The 16,468-nt window shown below is 37.8% G+C and overlaps 1 protein-coding gene across 1 annotated transcript in view; it reads left to right on the top strand.

Annotated features, from left to right (window-relative positions):
- Positions 1-15,874, top strand: part of LOC119409505 (focal adhesion kinase 1) — a gene marked incomplete at its 3' end in the record, with an annotated part of 35,876 nt that extends 20,002 nt beyond the window's left edge. The window contains 4 exon segments of the mRNA XM_037676395.1: positions 10,314-10,594; positions 10,681-10,847; positions 14,182-14,269; positions 15,795-15,874. Coding sequence (XP_037532323.1) covers positions 10,314-10,594; positions 10,681-10,847; positions 14,182-14,269; positions 15,795-15,874 — 616 coding nt within the window.
- Between the last annotated feature and the right edge of the window lie 594 nt (positions 15,875-16,468).

Below are 16,468 nucleotides of genomic sequence, written 5' to 3'. Positions count from 1 at the left end.
TAAATCACAATATACGATATATATCTCAATATTTTTTTCTTTCCATAAAGTAATAACAAATATATATTTCTGAGTCAAAGTTTTGTCCCAGTTGTCACACAGCCACATTTATTAACAACAGCTGTAACTGTACAAAATAAATGCCTAAAAAAATTAAACTATTTACATATATTAAATAGTTTGTTTTTTAGACATCTATTTACATATATTAAATAAAAATCCTCTTCAGCTGGGGGCAGCTGTGGCTGAGAGGCTAGAGCAGTCTCCTTCATTGGGAGAGTTGGGGATTCGATTTCAACAGCAGTCACATGCTGAAGTATCCCTGAGCGAGACACTGAACCCCTCATTGCCTCTGATGTGTGTCCCATTGGTGTATGAATGTGATTTAAAGCTCTGATTATTCTTTGTATTGATCTAGTAGAGTGTATGAATGGGTAAGTGAATGCACAGCTTGTGTTGTATAGAGCTTTGAGTGTCTTGTTAAGATAGAAAAGCTCTAAGTCCATTCAGCTGTGCTGCCTTCACGTTAGTAAGCATGTGCGAAGCTGCAGTAGTGAGCCTCCACTCGGAACCATGAAGCTGCAGCTCCAACAGACCTGTCTCCTTCCCTGAAACAAACCATGGTTCAGAACTCATTTAGCTGTGTTGTGCCTTTTAGAGGAACAGCGAGAGGTAGTGCAACTTTAATAAATCAGCAGCTTTATCATATAGCTAAGATACAGTCCCATCTCAGCTGTGGAACAAGATGGCTAAAGCGTTAGCCACTAAGGGAGAGTCCAGCTACCCTACAGAGGAAACTCATTTCCTCTGTAGGGTAGCAAACTGTAGTATGCTTTTTTATAACTGTTTATTGTTGTTGCTGTTGTCCATTGTTGTCATCTTTCTTTGTTGAAATCAGGTCTCTCTTGTAAATGAGTCCTCGAGGCTCAATGGGATTTACCTGTATAAATAAAGGTTGATTGATTGATTTCAACCACCCGTATCTGCAATCTTGTTCTTTTATTCACTACCCAGAGTTCGTGGCCATTGGTGAGTGTAGAAACATAGACCGACCATTAAACAGAGATCTTCGGCCTACAGCTCAGTTCCCCTTTCACCAAACAAACTGGCACAGAGTACGCAATACTGCAGAACCTGCACCAATCAGTCTGTCCATCTCACGCTCCATTTTTCCCTCACTAGTGAACAAAACCCCCAAACCCCATTATACTTCTCCATTATATAGTTTTATGCTTGTAAAAATGGCACAAATATTGACCAATGCATGAAAAAACTGCGACTGAGTCACTAAAATTGTGTGAACGGACGTGATTGGTTTTCAAATATAAAATACTATGCAGACTAAAGCAAATAGAAAAAAGGGAACATTTGTATTTTTTTATGCCGCCTGGTACCTGTATTCGGCCCAATGTATGGGGACTGCTTCACTACACCATCTCAATGGATATAGATAACCAATTATAAAAAAGGAGAATACAACTATATATTTATTGTATCCATTCTAATAGTTTCATTTTCTTTTAAACATACATGCTGGCAATGATTTATTGCTCGAACATGGCAGTTAATAACATGAATGAAAAAGGTATGAACAGAATCCTGTCACTTAATCAATATTAGTCTTTCAGTGGTGTAAAAATGATAACACATTGTTATGTTCAACATCTTCTGTAGTGTAACTGGGGTCAGTTTTGCTGCTGGAAGAATAGTTGTTTGTTAGCAATCTTCTTGTGCTCTGCCACATCTGAGGAATTTGTTGTTATTAGAGTATTTCCGAGCAAGTGAACGGTTGGCATCCAGCATTAGCTGGTAAAACATGTTTAGAGGAGGAGAGAAAACAAAGAGAGGACAGAAAGCATCCTAGTAAGACCTTGAGAGTATGTGGCCCCATGAGTGGCTGTTTATAAGAGCGTTGATACAGAGAGCAGTCCTCTTCAGCAAAGTCCAATCACCTGCACTTCGATGGGTCTCAATTATGACAGTTTTCTCCTTCGTTCTTTCTCTCTCCTCCTCCTCCTCTTTCTCCGCCTTTCTTTTTCACCCTACACACACAAGTGCTTGCATATACACACATCTTCACTCTCCTCCCTCTTAGTGGTTCTTCTTGTTAGTGATCCGAGCAGCTTTTTCATCACATGGACACGGAGGACTTTTTGCCAACACACACGCAAAACAAAATGATGTTACGATCTTGCTTCTCCTGAAATGCTACAGAGGAATGCCTTTTGTAACCATACTAATCAGCACACAGCTAACTGACTTTCAAAGGGATTTCTTTTTTCTTTTTTACTCGACTTTTCTCTTGTATGGATTTGCGCCACAGCTTTATTTGCTATTGCCTCTTCATTCATGGTCTGTGCCACATTCTGTCTCTGAACAACATCAGATATCTGCTTTGACCCATCTACTTCCTGCAGGCTGTGAGAAATACGAGAAAGCTCCAAGGATGTGAGGCTCAGCTTCTCCCTGGGGTTTCTTTGCTTTCTGTCTATCCTGTTCACTTCATTACCTCATCTGTCTCTTTGCGGTACTTATTTTTGATCTTTCTCTTCAGATAATTTAGTTCTTTTTCAGCTCCACCTTTAGTCGTCTTCTATATCGATCTTCCTCATTCTGGACCCTTTCCTTATGCTTCTTTTCCCTCCTGCGATAGCCACTTTCATCTTCCTCTGCTTCTCTATGCTCCATTTCTATGCACCCATTTCTGCCCTACATTCTTGTTTTTTTTCCCGCTGACGCTTGTTTCTCTTATCTACTTTCTGTGATTTGTTCTTCCATCTCATTGGGACTCATTTGTGGATTCATAGAAAACAAATGCTTTTGTATTTCTTTATTGTAGAAACTTTTACATTGATGTAATTGTATGGCGTAATGCTTATCCAAGAAGTAACCTGGAAATCTGAGAGCTGATATCCAAGAGCTGGAAATCCTGAGCTCTTACTAAGCTCAGTTAATTAACATTAATAGATGTATAAGAGAGAGTCCAGCTATACATTTTCTTGGCAACGATTGATACATTAGATTAAGTTTGCACTGATGAACTGAGTTTGATGATTTATTAGGCTACATGATGATCTAATGGGAACTGTCAGCTGCAGGTGCTAACTAGAGTTTCTGGTCAGAAAACCTCCACCCTACATGAGTATCCTTCCAGCAAATTATCTCTATCCTGCGAGACTCTGACTGCCTGAGGTGAAGGAACTAAAAAAATTAACTACCTGATAGAAGACCATTATGTATCACGTTACACAATGGAAAATGCATTTTGCGTGGATAAATGTTACGACATAAATTGGCTGGATTGATTCCATAACCTTCAACTACAACTTTCTTCAAGTCATGAAGACATCTTATCAAACTGGGGAGGACTGTGGGGACATCGTGTGATCAATATTTTTTTCTTTTCACCAAGGAATTTACATTCGTATGTGAGTTTGATTTGAATGAACTGAACTTTCTGACTTCTGTGAAAAGTAGACCCTACATGTGGTTCTTACTCCAATTTAAAATTCTCCACATCAGTTGGCAAAGGTAGTGACTCCACTGCCACAGACAGAAATGAACTGGACTTTCCTGCACATTCAGTGTCACCAGTTTCTGGATGAATCGTTTCTACAGTTGTGAAAAGCCACAGGAATTAGTGTTCCTAGTTTTTGGCTCTATGCTGATTTTGAGGTTCATTGGTTTTGGCTGGGCTCTGTGGCCCAACCCGGACCTCTTCTCCACACAGACAAGATGGAGAACAGGAGCAGCGGCTGCATCCCTCTCTGCTGGAGCAAAGGGGCCTGCATCTATGTACAGCACCCCCTACCAAGTATGTACTCAAAGCAGTTGCAGTCAGTAGTATTGCAAAGTGCATTTTTGTCATTTTGGGGTTCACTTTACTGTAGATTAACTTGTCCCAAAACTGATGTTGCCACTTCTGCCTTTTGTGTGTGAGTGGGGGGTGGGTGGGTTGTTGTTGTTTTTGTTTTGCACATCTAAAGTTTTGTAACTTGCCATGTGTGCAGAGCAGTAAGACAAAATCTACAAGCAGGTTTTACTACAGGCATTTGGACAATTAAACAAAATAGATAATATAAAACATATCAACTGAACCATAATGTAGCTGTTTGTATATGAAGAATGCATCTCTCGTTTAACTCTCTTACAATGCCATTCCTGCTGTTTAGTGGTATTATTTTTGATGTAGCAACACCTCATGTTTAATACCATTTGACGTAAATTGTAAAACGTAAATTGACGTCACAACTTGATTGCTCTGGGACCATCACTTGTATATCATCTCATGTTACACATAACTTGGGATGCACCGATCCACTTTTATAACTTCCGATACAGATACCGATATCTGAGGTTTAGGATTGGTCGATAGCGATCTGATACAGAAAAACAGTGCTGAATTCACTTAAAACATTTGTTTTTAAACCCAGACATAAATGTACTGAATTACAAATTTATTGAAAGGTCTGCACCAGTACAGCACACTTAAACACACCAGTAGCTTCACAAGCTTGGTCAAACATGTCAAAACAACACAACTTTAATTTGTTCAGCCAGTGCAGTTATGAGTATAACATCCAAAGTAAAATAAATAATAAAGTTACTGAAACTGACAACAATAGGTTGACAACTTTGGTCAAACATGAAAAAAATAAAACCAACCTTTCAAACGGTTCAGGAATTCTAAATATAATGTAAAATAAATAATAAAGGAGCTGAAATAAGAGGACAAAACAATCGTTTCACTAGCTTGGTTGTCAGATATTTTAAATAAACAGCAATCCGCTCCTTTCCTTATGGATCGGTTACATTGTCACGATACCCGATCAAGAATTGTTTTCTATATCAGTACTGATACCGATACTAATATCGGATCGTGCATCTCTACATATACCGGTAACACAAATATAGTTAACTGTTTCCAGTTTATCAAATATTTGCTAATCACAAGTACACAGTTGGAATATTAACTATTCGTATTGCTCGTCTTCTATATAAATCAGTGCTTTCGTATTTCAAGTGTTGTCCTCATTTAAAATGATTGTTTGTAATGTAATGGTTGCACACGACAGACTTGGTACATCACATGGGTGAAAAATACAGTGGGTAAACAAAACTTTCTTATTTCATCTTTAGTGTTTAAAATTGTTGATACCCCTGAGACACCTGAATTTTGTCATCTGTATTTATTAGCTGTCAGCGTTTTTTAATTCACTTCAGTTTATATATTTCCAAGTCACAACAGAAATCATCTCAGGGCACCGAATAGAATGAAGTCCAGATATAACACTTACATTGAACGTTCACGTTTTACTTAAACATCCAGAAGCTGAGTGACAAGCTGTCAATCAGGAGAGCAAATGTTTTATTGTCTCAACATTTACTTGTAATATTGCTGGTTGTGTGGGTGCATTCTGTGTAATGATAGCAGAACTTGTTTGTTCACAGGACTTTACTGAATGAAATCAAAATTTGTTCAAATAAAAGAATCACGGCGACTAAACGTAACACTTACACTATTGAATTTCACAATATTTCATCATTCAGCAATTTAAGGATGTAAATATTATAACCTTTTCCACTAAAATGACATGTTATTGTGTCATTTAATTTCCTCACTATGTAAGTGCATGCTCTGCTGATGCATGCTCAATAATCCAGGTAGAAAAATCTAAAAAAGTGCAGTCAGGTCCTCTGGAGGTGTGTGCTAACACACACAGGGCTGAAACTTTCTTCACACGTGTGTATTGACATACAGCTGGTGTTCAGACTTTACACTTTCTCCTGTCCGTTCTCTGGTGTCCATGATGACAACCTTGGCAGAGGATAAAATGATTAAGGGATGTCAGAGAGGAGGAGGAGGAGGAGGAGGAGGTGAGTAGAGAGGGTTTGAGGGTAAAAGAAATGGCAGGAAGGAAGCGTGGTGGTTCAATAGGACAGTATAGGATCAAGTGAAGATGGAAAAGAAGGAAACTAAAAGCTCTAAGTGTAAGAGAACTGAGACAGGAGGAGAAAGGAAAAAGAGCTGCAGAGGAAAGACGAATGAACCGAAAAAGGAAGCCTGCTGGAAAATTGTTGCATTCAAACAAAACGATAATGAGAATGTAAGGATAAAGAAAAATGGAATGATCTTGCCGGACTGTGCTTACACAAGTAATCCAGATACAGGTTAAGACGAGGAGATGAAGCAGTCCTCTGCTGCTGGTGTGGAGCATCACTCATCCTGGGCCTGCTGTGGTTTGACAGGCTGCCTGTCACTTAGTGGACCTCACTGAGAGAGGAGCTGAGGGCTCTGCCAGATGCCTGCTTCTCTCCATGCTTGGTCTAGCTGATTTCATTTTCGTCCTTGTGACTGTGCCATGGCATGTGTTTGTAAATTAAGTTCATTTCGTTTAATCAGAAATTCATTCAGATTAGAGTGCGTTCAAATAAGTTGTGTTATGTTGTGGACTTGTGTCTGACAAAGTAAACAAGGTGCAATTTACAAAGCATTCATTCATTTTCATACTGTCAAATCTATAATGTGGTTTTGCAGTCAGAAAGTTAATATTTTGTGTAGTTTTATTGCATTTTTTTTCCTGATGCACAAAATTACAATTTAGTTAAGTAACAAACATACAAAAAATTAAAATATTTAGATGCTGTACATAATTTAAAAAAATCAAACAACAAACGCAAACTGTTTTATGCTCATGCTTTACGTCATTAAACTCATTCATCTAAATGTTCTGTAGAAACTGTGAGTAGTTTCTGTCCTTTCTGTACTATAGTTTACTGTGAAACAAGTAGAAATTATCAACATTTTAAATATCCCTTCTTAAACAAATTAAGAACATACTTTTATATCTACTTTGGATCATTTACACTAAAGGTGTCATTGGAAAATAAATAGGCTTTATGCATACATGGAAAGTTGACATTTCTACTTCTCTAATGTAACTGAGTAAAGCTTAATGAAGTATTGAGGTTCTGGTACGTGTGTGATAGTTGTCTCGTTGTAGTATTTATGTGATTTAAAAAAAACTTGCATGGTTGACTTCCTTTCTCTGTAACGCATCTCATATCGTAAATAACTTTGTTCCTACACTTCAGTGCCTGTTTTTCAGAAAGCATACATTTTCTGTACCTTTCTAATCTTTTTCAGGGATGCAGGGAGTTAGTTCATATCTCAAGGCTGCAGCAGAGATTCAAACCCAAAATCTTTTTGTAAGATAACTTTGCCTTATTAGTATCATATTAATTCAATGATCCTAGTATAAATAATAATCAAGTGAATTTATAATCTGGTCTACTCTAATCTGTTTCAAGAATGCACTGATCTTTTCATGCTCCAGCTACAGTATTAATCCAAAAACACTCACCTGCAAACCCATAATGGCCTTTTTGATTTACTTGGGATCTGTTTTAACTAGGTCACTGGAACATTTGCTTTCTGTCACAGATGACACATCAGGCACTTCAAGCAAAACAGATTAAGGTCAGATCAACAATGATCTTCTAGAACCCAAACTCAATAACCACCGCTCTGTGTTAATAAAGTGCCTACGCAGACTTTAAATCAAGATCAAGTTATTAAAAATAATAGTAACAGAGGAAGACAGTCAAATCAAGTAACCATTGTGTGATTACTGAAGCTGTAAAAATTTCTAAGTGAAATGGGACATTTGTAACACTCCAAAAAGAAAAATACAGCCTTGTTTCTCAGTTGGCAAGAGAAGTATTGTATGTCCGAGCTAAACAAAAACTTCTAGTGCTGCATTTTTTGTAGAGGCTGAGTCGAGGCATAAAACACTTCCTGACGTCTATACTTTTTCATTTTGTTGTTTGTCATATATACTGTATATGTACACTGTCCTTCTTAAAGAGGAGACTGATGGTCAAGCTGATAAAATGCTGAATCGGTCCACTCTGGTTTCTTGCCCATATTTTTGTTTGAAAACGAAAAAATTTAAACCAAATTTATTATTAAAAATAGCAATTCTTTTGCATCTGCAATCTGTGTCTCAGCACCGTGTCACAGTGTTGTCACTTGACTTTCTTACTTTGTTATATGTTTGCAAGATGTCTCTGTGTTCTTTTGGGTTTGCCAACTAATAAAAAATACATTATTTCACCAAATATATTACGATAAACAATTATGTTGAAAATAGTGATTGCCATTTCAGAGATCTTATTTAGGATGAATAGATTTTCAAAAATCAGTCTTAGGTTTTCTTGCATCACTTGCTTTTACACGATGTTCCAGTTTTAGAGTCAGCTGAAATGATTTCCTGTATGAATGATGACTCAACAAATCCAGCTGGGATGTCCAGAGAGGGGCAGGGTTATGCAGGAAGCGTCAGGGTGTTCAGTATCTCACAAAAGGATGAGGTGGTGCCTGGGGTACAAGGAGAGCTTAAAAAAACATATGAGTGACAGAGTCAGAGAGAAGAATGTTTAGTTTTGTGTTTTATATTTAGTTCTGATTGATTACAGTTTTTTACATTTATGAGTACATTGCATTTTTATTGTCCCGTCACACTTGAATGACAGTGAATGTGCAGCAAGATTGTTTTTGCTTACAGGGGTAGAATATATACACACTGCCTGGCCCAAAAAAATGTTGTCACCAAAAAACAAAGGTCACACACTAATATTTTGTTGGACCACGTTTAGCTTTGATTACAGCATGCATTCGCTGTGGCGTTGTTTCGATAAACTTCTGCGATGTCACAAGATCTATCTCCATCCAGTGTTACATTAATTTTTCATGAAGATCTTGCATTGATGATGGCAGATTCTGACCACTACAAAAAGCCTTTTCCAACACATCCCTAAGATTCTCAATGGGGTTAAGGTCTGGACTCTGGTGGCCAATCCATGCGTGAAAATAATGTCTCTTGCTCCCAGAACCACTCTTTCACAATTCGAGCCCGATGAATCCTGGCATTGTTATCTTGGAATATGCCCGTGCCATCAGGGAAGAAAAAATCCATTGGTAGATTAACCTGATCTTTCAGTATATTTAGGTAGTCAGCTGACCTCATTCTTTGAGTACATACTGTTCCTGAACCTAGACCTGACCAACTGCAGCAACCCCAGATCATAGCACCTCCCCCACAGGCTTGTACAGTAGACACTATGGGTGCATCACTTCACCTGCCTCTCTTCTTACCCTGATGCATCCATCACTCTGGAACAGAGTAAATCTGGACTCATCAGACCACATGACCTTCTTCCATTACTCCAGAGTCCAATCTTTATGCTCCCTAGCAAATTGAAGCTTTTTTTCCCATTTAGCCTCACTGATTAGTGGTTTTCTTAAGGCTACACAGCTGTTCAGTCCCAGTCCCTTGAGTTACCTTCACATTGTGTGTGTGGAAATGCTCTTACTTTCACTATTTAACATAGTCCTGAGTGCTACTGTTGTTTTTCTTGTATTTGATTTCACCAAACATTTAAGTGATCGCCGATCACGATCATTCAGGATTTTTTTCCAGCCACATTTCTTCCTGACGATGGGTCCCCACTATCCTTCCAGTTTTTTATAATGCGTTTGACAGTTCTTAACCCAGTTTTAGTAGTTTCTACAATCTCCTTAGTTGTTTTCTCTGCTTGATGCCAATGATTTGACCCTTCTCAAACAGACTGACATCTTTTCCATGACCACGCGATGTGACTTTCAACATGGTTGTTTAAGAAATGAGAAGCAACTCATTGCACCAGTTGGGGTTAAATAAGCTGTTGCCTTCTGAAAGATAATCGCCCACGCAGTAATTATCCAATAGGAGGCTTGTACCGATTTGCTTAGTTAAATCCAGGTGGCAACTTTTTTTTTTGGCCAGGCAGTGTGTGTATATATATATATATATATATATATGTGTATATATATATATATATATATATACATATATACACAGCATATTGTTATATTGTTATGGCAGATCAGTGCATAAGAATTTCTAAGGAATATATTGTAGACTACCTGAGTCCACTCGGTCCTCAATAAAAAACGTTGGGTCAGTGTTTTGAATATTGTTATTGATTGATGGAACTTTTTAATCTCCACTTTGTTTGAATTTGTTAATTATCAATTCTGTTTTATCTGATATTGATTGTTGCATATTTTGGTCATGGACTTTATATAGTAAATGGTCTAGTCATGGTTTATAAACCCTTATCGCTATGCTTATGTTACTGGATGATTATTATTCTAGTTTATTAGAGATTGCTTGAAAGTAGTTTTTTTTTGTAATACTAAAGTTTCTTTTTTTTTTGTAATACTAAAGTTTCTTTTTTTTTTGTAATACTAAAGTTTCTCTTATTTTCAGAATATGACGGTCAGTTAGCCCAAGCAGGACCATCTGAGTCAGGCATGGCTTCGTCTTCCTACCTGGAACCCAGCCTCAATCACTCAGCATCGGGCGGTTGTGGGGTTAAATCCCGACCAGGAATGCCTGGTGGTCCAGGCACAAGTGGCTCTGCAGGAGGTCTGGAGCGGCCTCCAACATCCATGGATCGAGTTCTTAAGATCTTCCATTACTTTGAGACAAACAGTGAACCAAGCACCTGGGCAAGTAATATCAGACATGGAGATGCTACAGATGTCCGGGTACAGTGAGAACTTTTTTTATCTCCCAAATTCTCAAAAAAAAATAGTATTTTTTATTTACAGTATTTATGTGTTTGTGTTACCAGGGTGTTATACAGAAGATAGCAGAAATCCACAAATTACGCTGTGTCTCCTCCTTGGGGCTCCGTCTCACCCATTTGCACTCTGATGCTCTCCATTGGTTACATCCCGACCTGGGCGTGTCTCATGTGAGGGAGCGATTTGAGAAACAGCATCCCCAAGAAGAGTGGAGGTAAAACGTTAGGATTTTGTATTTTTATACACTCTCTGTTTCCACCCTTAATTTGTGTAGTTCTTTAACTTAACTTCTTTTTTAGGGGTACTACAATATGACTTTATGGGATGTTTAAACTGAACTGAAAGACCAGATCCAAATAGTCAGTAGAAGATCATATAAATTTACATTTGGTTGGTAGTTTCTACCACTGAAGTCACGTGCTTTTATGTTCATAGAAAAATAATAGGTAGATAGATTTAAAACAATCTGAACTTAGTTTTTAAATTCTATTTTAGAGAGGTTTTAATGGGTACAGTTTATTATTAAAACTTCAATATACAGAGTAAAGTCTAATTTATAATCGATAAGAAACCCCATTCTTGCGTCTTGCTGATGTGGGTGCGTGAAAAAAATTTCAGTTTTCTTCTCTTACCTCCTGCAGAGACTCGTCTTGTGCATTGCCCCTGTCAGAACTAGTGTCACAGCACTATGTGGTGAACATTTTGTGACTGGTCAGAGCTTTATTGGCGTGCTTGTTCATAGTGGCTGCTGTGAGCTGATCTTAGGGCAGCATCTAATACAACAAACAAGTGTGCCTCCCCCGGGCAGCAGTGGCTTTTAATGACCAAGAGGGAGTGTGCCTTGGACGGGCAGCGTAGGGACACATTCCCTCCAGAGTCTGTTGGAAGTGGCGATGGTCTGTTTGTGACAAATTTACAAAATAGTGCTTCTCCTCAGTTAACAACCGAAGTATTAAATCTTCCTCCTCCAACTCCTCCGTCATGAACTAAAAATAAGCATCCACTCATAAAATCACACTGTCTGTGTTGATTCTGATTGCATGTGACGTGTGCTGCTGTGGGAGGACAGCGAGACGAATTATCAGGACTTATCCCCGGCGGTTTCTCTTTAGAGTATGAATTGTCCATGTGAAAAAGACCATCTCAAATCATGTCAGCAAGATCGATATATTTTATTTTGTATAACAAGGTCTTATGAGCCCCAGTATCTTCAAGTATTGAAAGTAGTTTTCTGAATGAAAACTTCAACATATGTGCTGCTGTAATTCTTAGAGGTATTATTCATTCACCCTTTATTTATACAGGTTAGTCTCATTGAGTCACCAGGACTCATTTTCAAGAGAGACCTGTTCTAGACAGACAACATATAGAGTACAGACAACAATATCCTATAATAAAAAGCTAAAAATTAAATGTAGTGTTATAAAAACAATCAAATCAAGGTGCCATATAAAACAAGGTAAAATACCAAGAACAAGAACATATTTGCTTAGATTTTTCTAATGACCTTATCAATTAAAATCCCTTATGTTAAAAAAAAATGTATTAATATTAAAAAAACACCATGTCAAATTAGTTTAATGATAAGAAATTAGGGTTAGCAAATTTGCTTAGTATCTACATTTTGGATAGAGAACATTTAGTGAAAGATAATATTCAGAATAATTTAAAATGTTTGACAGAAAGGGGAAAAAAATGTGTGACGCAATTAGCTGTTTGGTCGCTTCTCAGTGAGACGGTCACTGGATCCAATCCCGGTGGGAGGGGGGGGGGGGGGGGGTCTTTCTGGGTGGAGTTTACATGTTTTTTCTTGTGAAATTTTCTTGTGATCTGTGGTGAGAGCAGGAAACAGGTGAAGGAGAACATGGAGAGGTGGAGGTATGCACTTAAGGAATGAAAGTTAGCCGTAGTAAGACAGAGTACATGTGTGTGAATGAGAGGGAGGCTGGTGGAACAGTGAGGCTACAAGGAGCAGAGGTCACAAAGGTGCAGGACTTCAAGTACTTAAAGTCAACTGTTCAGGAAAATGGGGAGTGTAGTAAAGAGGTGAAGAAGAGAGTTCAGGCAGGATGGAGTGGATGGAGAAAAGTTTCAGGAGTGATTTTTGAGAAAAGATTGGCAGCAAGAGTCAAATGAAAATTTTACAAGAGAGTGGTGAGACCAGCTATGTTGTATGGTCTGGAGACAGTTTGACAAGAAGACAGGAGAAAGAACTGGAAGTGGCAGAAATTAAGATGTTGAGGTTCTTCTTAGGAGTGACAAGGATGGATAAGATTAGGAATGAGATCCTCAGAGGTCCAGCACAGGTTGAACAACTGGGAGATAAAGTTATAGATTGAGGCTGAGATGGTTTGGACATGTCCAGAGGAGGGACAGTGGTTTGGACATGTTCAGAGGAGGGACAGTGGTTTGGACATGTCCAGAGGAGGGACAGTGGGTATATTGGTAGATGGATGTTAGAAATGCAGCTGCCAAGAAAAAGACAAAAACAAAGAGGAGATATATGGAAGCAGTTAGAGAGGACGTGAAGGTAGTTGGTGTGAGGACAGAGGATGCAGAGGACAGAGTGAGATGGAGGAGGATGACTCACTGTGGAGACCCCTGAAGAGGGAAAAGCTGAAAGAAGATTTATACAGTCTGCTTTTTCTTGATGTTTCATGTTATTTTCAGCCTACATTTAAATTATGATGTTTGTTCATCCTTAGTTTACATTGTGAACAGTTCTTTTTTGTCCTGAGCTTGAAGTCATCAAAATTGTAATAAATTCAACAGGAAGCACTAAGATAGAGCAGAGGAGCTCCGCCAGTTGTTGCAGGCTGTGCGCCTCAGATGGCAGCAGAGCTGCAAGCCCACAGGAGTTTCTCCTGCCGCCATGCTATTGTTAGAACTGCAGCAGTCGCCCAGGGGATGGAGTCACTCTGTCTCTTTTAGTTCTTGCTCTCGTGCATGTTTCCTCTAAATCTTTCCTGTTCATTTGCTTTCAGTTCTTTCACTTTGCTCTTCATCTTTTATTCAAAATGTGCGCTCTTGTTTTTCCCTCAGTTGGAATCATTGCTTCTCGTTTTAGTTTGTTCATAATAAATTACGATGTTTTAGTCGTATTGTCTTTGGCTTTGATTTCTAGTGGCGTGTAGCATCTCCTGCCCCACTTCTTTCCCCCATAGTCTCTAATGTGTCACTCTTGAACAAATAAGACTGTAAACAACTGTGGCTGATTAGGCTACTCCTCCTACACAGTTTTGGGTCAGTGTAATTCCTGGCGTCCCATTATGCTTTACAGTATTACAAGTTTATCACTTGTTAAATGGTTTACTTAGCAGCTCTTCGCTGTGTAGCCTTTCACTGTGCCTTCCAGTGTACTGCAATATAGCAAGTAGCAGGTGTCACATCGTTCAGCTTTGACTCAGTTTCCTCAGCTTCTGTTGGCAGGCAGCCACTCTTTTAAAGTGACACTATAAAACAAGAGCAAGACACATGGTCAGCCCTCATCCATAGGTTTTGGCCAGTCTAAGACTTCACTCCACTCACACTGCCCTTGTCATTCTCAGGTATGAGCTGCGGGTACGGTACTTTCCTAAAGGTTATCTCAGCCATTTCTCTGAAGACAAACCTTCTCTCAACTACCTCTATCACCAGGTGAGAAAACAAAGCAGGGTCTCAAGAAAACTGAAAAAAAAAAATCCATCATGCAAAGTAAAATCTAAGTTGGAACAAGTATGGTGTTGCTTCTTAGTCAAGTAGAACATGGTAATTGTAACATTAAATCAAAACAAACATAACTTTACTTTAGTTTTTTTTTTTTTTTTAGATGTTTTACTCTTTGTTAAATCATTAATCCTTGTATCGTCCTTAAACTTAATGTTCCTTAGGGGGAAAAAATCAAACACCTTAATTAACTGCTTAAAAATACAACATTTTCCTTAATTCCACCCCTTCCAAAAATAGTCAATCTTTTAGAACGGTCTCAGCCTGAAATAAAAAAAATCTATTGAAATGACTTTTTAAAATTTTATTGTATTTTATTTTAGGGTCTTTTGTTTAAAATAACTCCACATTTCAGTTAAAAAAAAATTCACAAAACATTTGTTTTATGGCAATTTTCAAAGAAAAAAATGGTATTTCCCCCCATTCCTACGCCCAAAGTTATTATTTTACTTTTTTTTTAGTTTTGTAAAAACCTTCCAGACCACCGGACCCTTCAGAATTTGTATCTGAAAATGAGGCCTTGAAACATGGATGTTTTTTTCCTAATCATTTTTTCTTTTTATTTTCTTTATATTTTTAAATTTACCTGTGATAGAATTATTCATTCTGAAGTTGTTTTTTGCCTGTACCAACCCAGAAATGCGAGCGAGCTGCAGGTGCATGCTACACTCAGTAATGGCAACCAGCCTTCAGATAAATCGACTGCAGTCAGATGCTGTCACCCGTGGAGCGTTTCATTCTGCAGCCTGCATCCATGCCGTACTAAACATTCACGTGTGCACATTACAAGTGAATTTTTGCCTTTTACATCCAAACTAAAATGATTTTGTTGGTCGAGATGAGCGGCGGGACTCCTCAGCGGCTCTGGTCGGGAAGACGTCCCTCTGCTGGTGGAGAGCTGACCTGCGTCTCTGTAGGTTTTTTCAGAGACTTTAAAATTTAAAAGCGGAATATAAAAATTGCATGTAAAAATTGAAAGTTTAGTAGTAAAGATAAAAAGAAAAAAATATTCTGAGAGGAATGCATTATTTTATGATATGGTAACTATGGAATTAAAATTAGTTTTTACAATGTATTCCACTGTGGCCAATTTTTCCTCTCAGACACATGAGTGGGTAGTAAAGTTACTGTGAGGTTAAGAGAGCATTTAAATTATTATTTTTTTTAAGTATAAGTATTTTTAGGCTTTTTCAGAATTTTTTTTTTTTTCGTTGACTGCACCAAAATAAATAAATAAGTAATAGCACAGACAAAAATAAATGTGTGGCTGATTTTTCTCCACAAGACGACATGAGGGTTAAGAGAGCTCCTCACATGAAAAGCAAAATGTCTTCAAGAATGAAAAATGCATGTCCAGTTGGCTTTAATTTGTTAGACTATATTAAGACTTGCAAAATTAATTTTTATGCATCCTCTGCACTATCCAAAATGATGATATAATTTTGTTTTTCTCAAGGTGAAACGTGATTATATGCAACAAATAGCTGACAAGATGGATCAAGATGTTGCACTGAAGCTAGGCTGTTTAGAAATAAGGTAGGAAAATGCTGTCCTAAATTTAAATCAAGCTTTTCAAAAATGGCTTCAATTTTGCAAGTTTACAAAGTTCAAGAATCTTTTTATTATTATTATGAATCTTCATTATTTATAACCATGTGCTTGTTTCATGTAAGTTTGCATTGCAATCATTATTTTATATGTGCAGCTTAACTGCACGATATTATCGGCATGTTATCAGTATCGGCTGATATTGGTGATAAAGTTAAATATCGGACATTGGCCATTCCATCAAAATGATTCGTCTATATAAAAGGCACTGTTACTTTTTGGCATCTGCATTTGGTAGCAGGCCAAATTGACAAAGACCATGTAGAATAATGTAGTATTTTAATTCCACAACAAAGAAAGCTATGTAGTCTCTGTAAGTAGATCTAGGGGAAAAAATATCGGTATTTGTATCGGCCAAATAAGTTTTAACATATCGGCATATCGTATATCAGCCAAAAATCCAATATTGGTGCATCCTATACAGTATATGATGATGTTTTAGTGATTTATGCACAATTATAGAAAATTGTAAAATGTTCACAGACTTCTGGGTTTTTTTTTTTTTTTTTTTTTTTCAAATTT

This window comes from Nematolebias whitei, chromosome 5 (assembly GCF_014905685.2).
Source record: "Nematolebias whitei isolate Nwh7 chromosome 5, NemWhi1, whole genome shotgun sequence".
Taxonomy (NCBI): Eukaryota; Metazoa; Chordata; class Actinopteri; order Cyprinodontiformes; family Rivulidae; genus Nematolebias; species Nematolebias whitei.
This window is presented reverse-complemented; position numbering and strand designations above follow the sequence as displayed.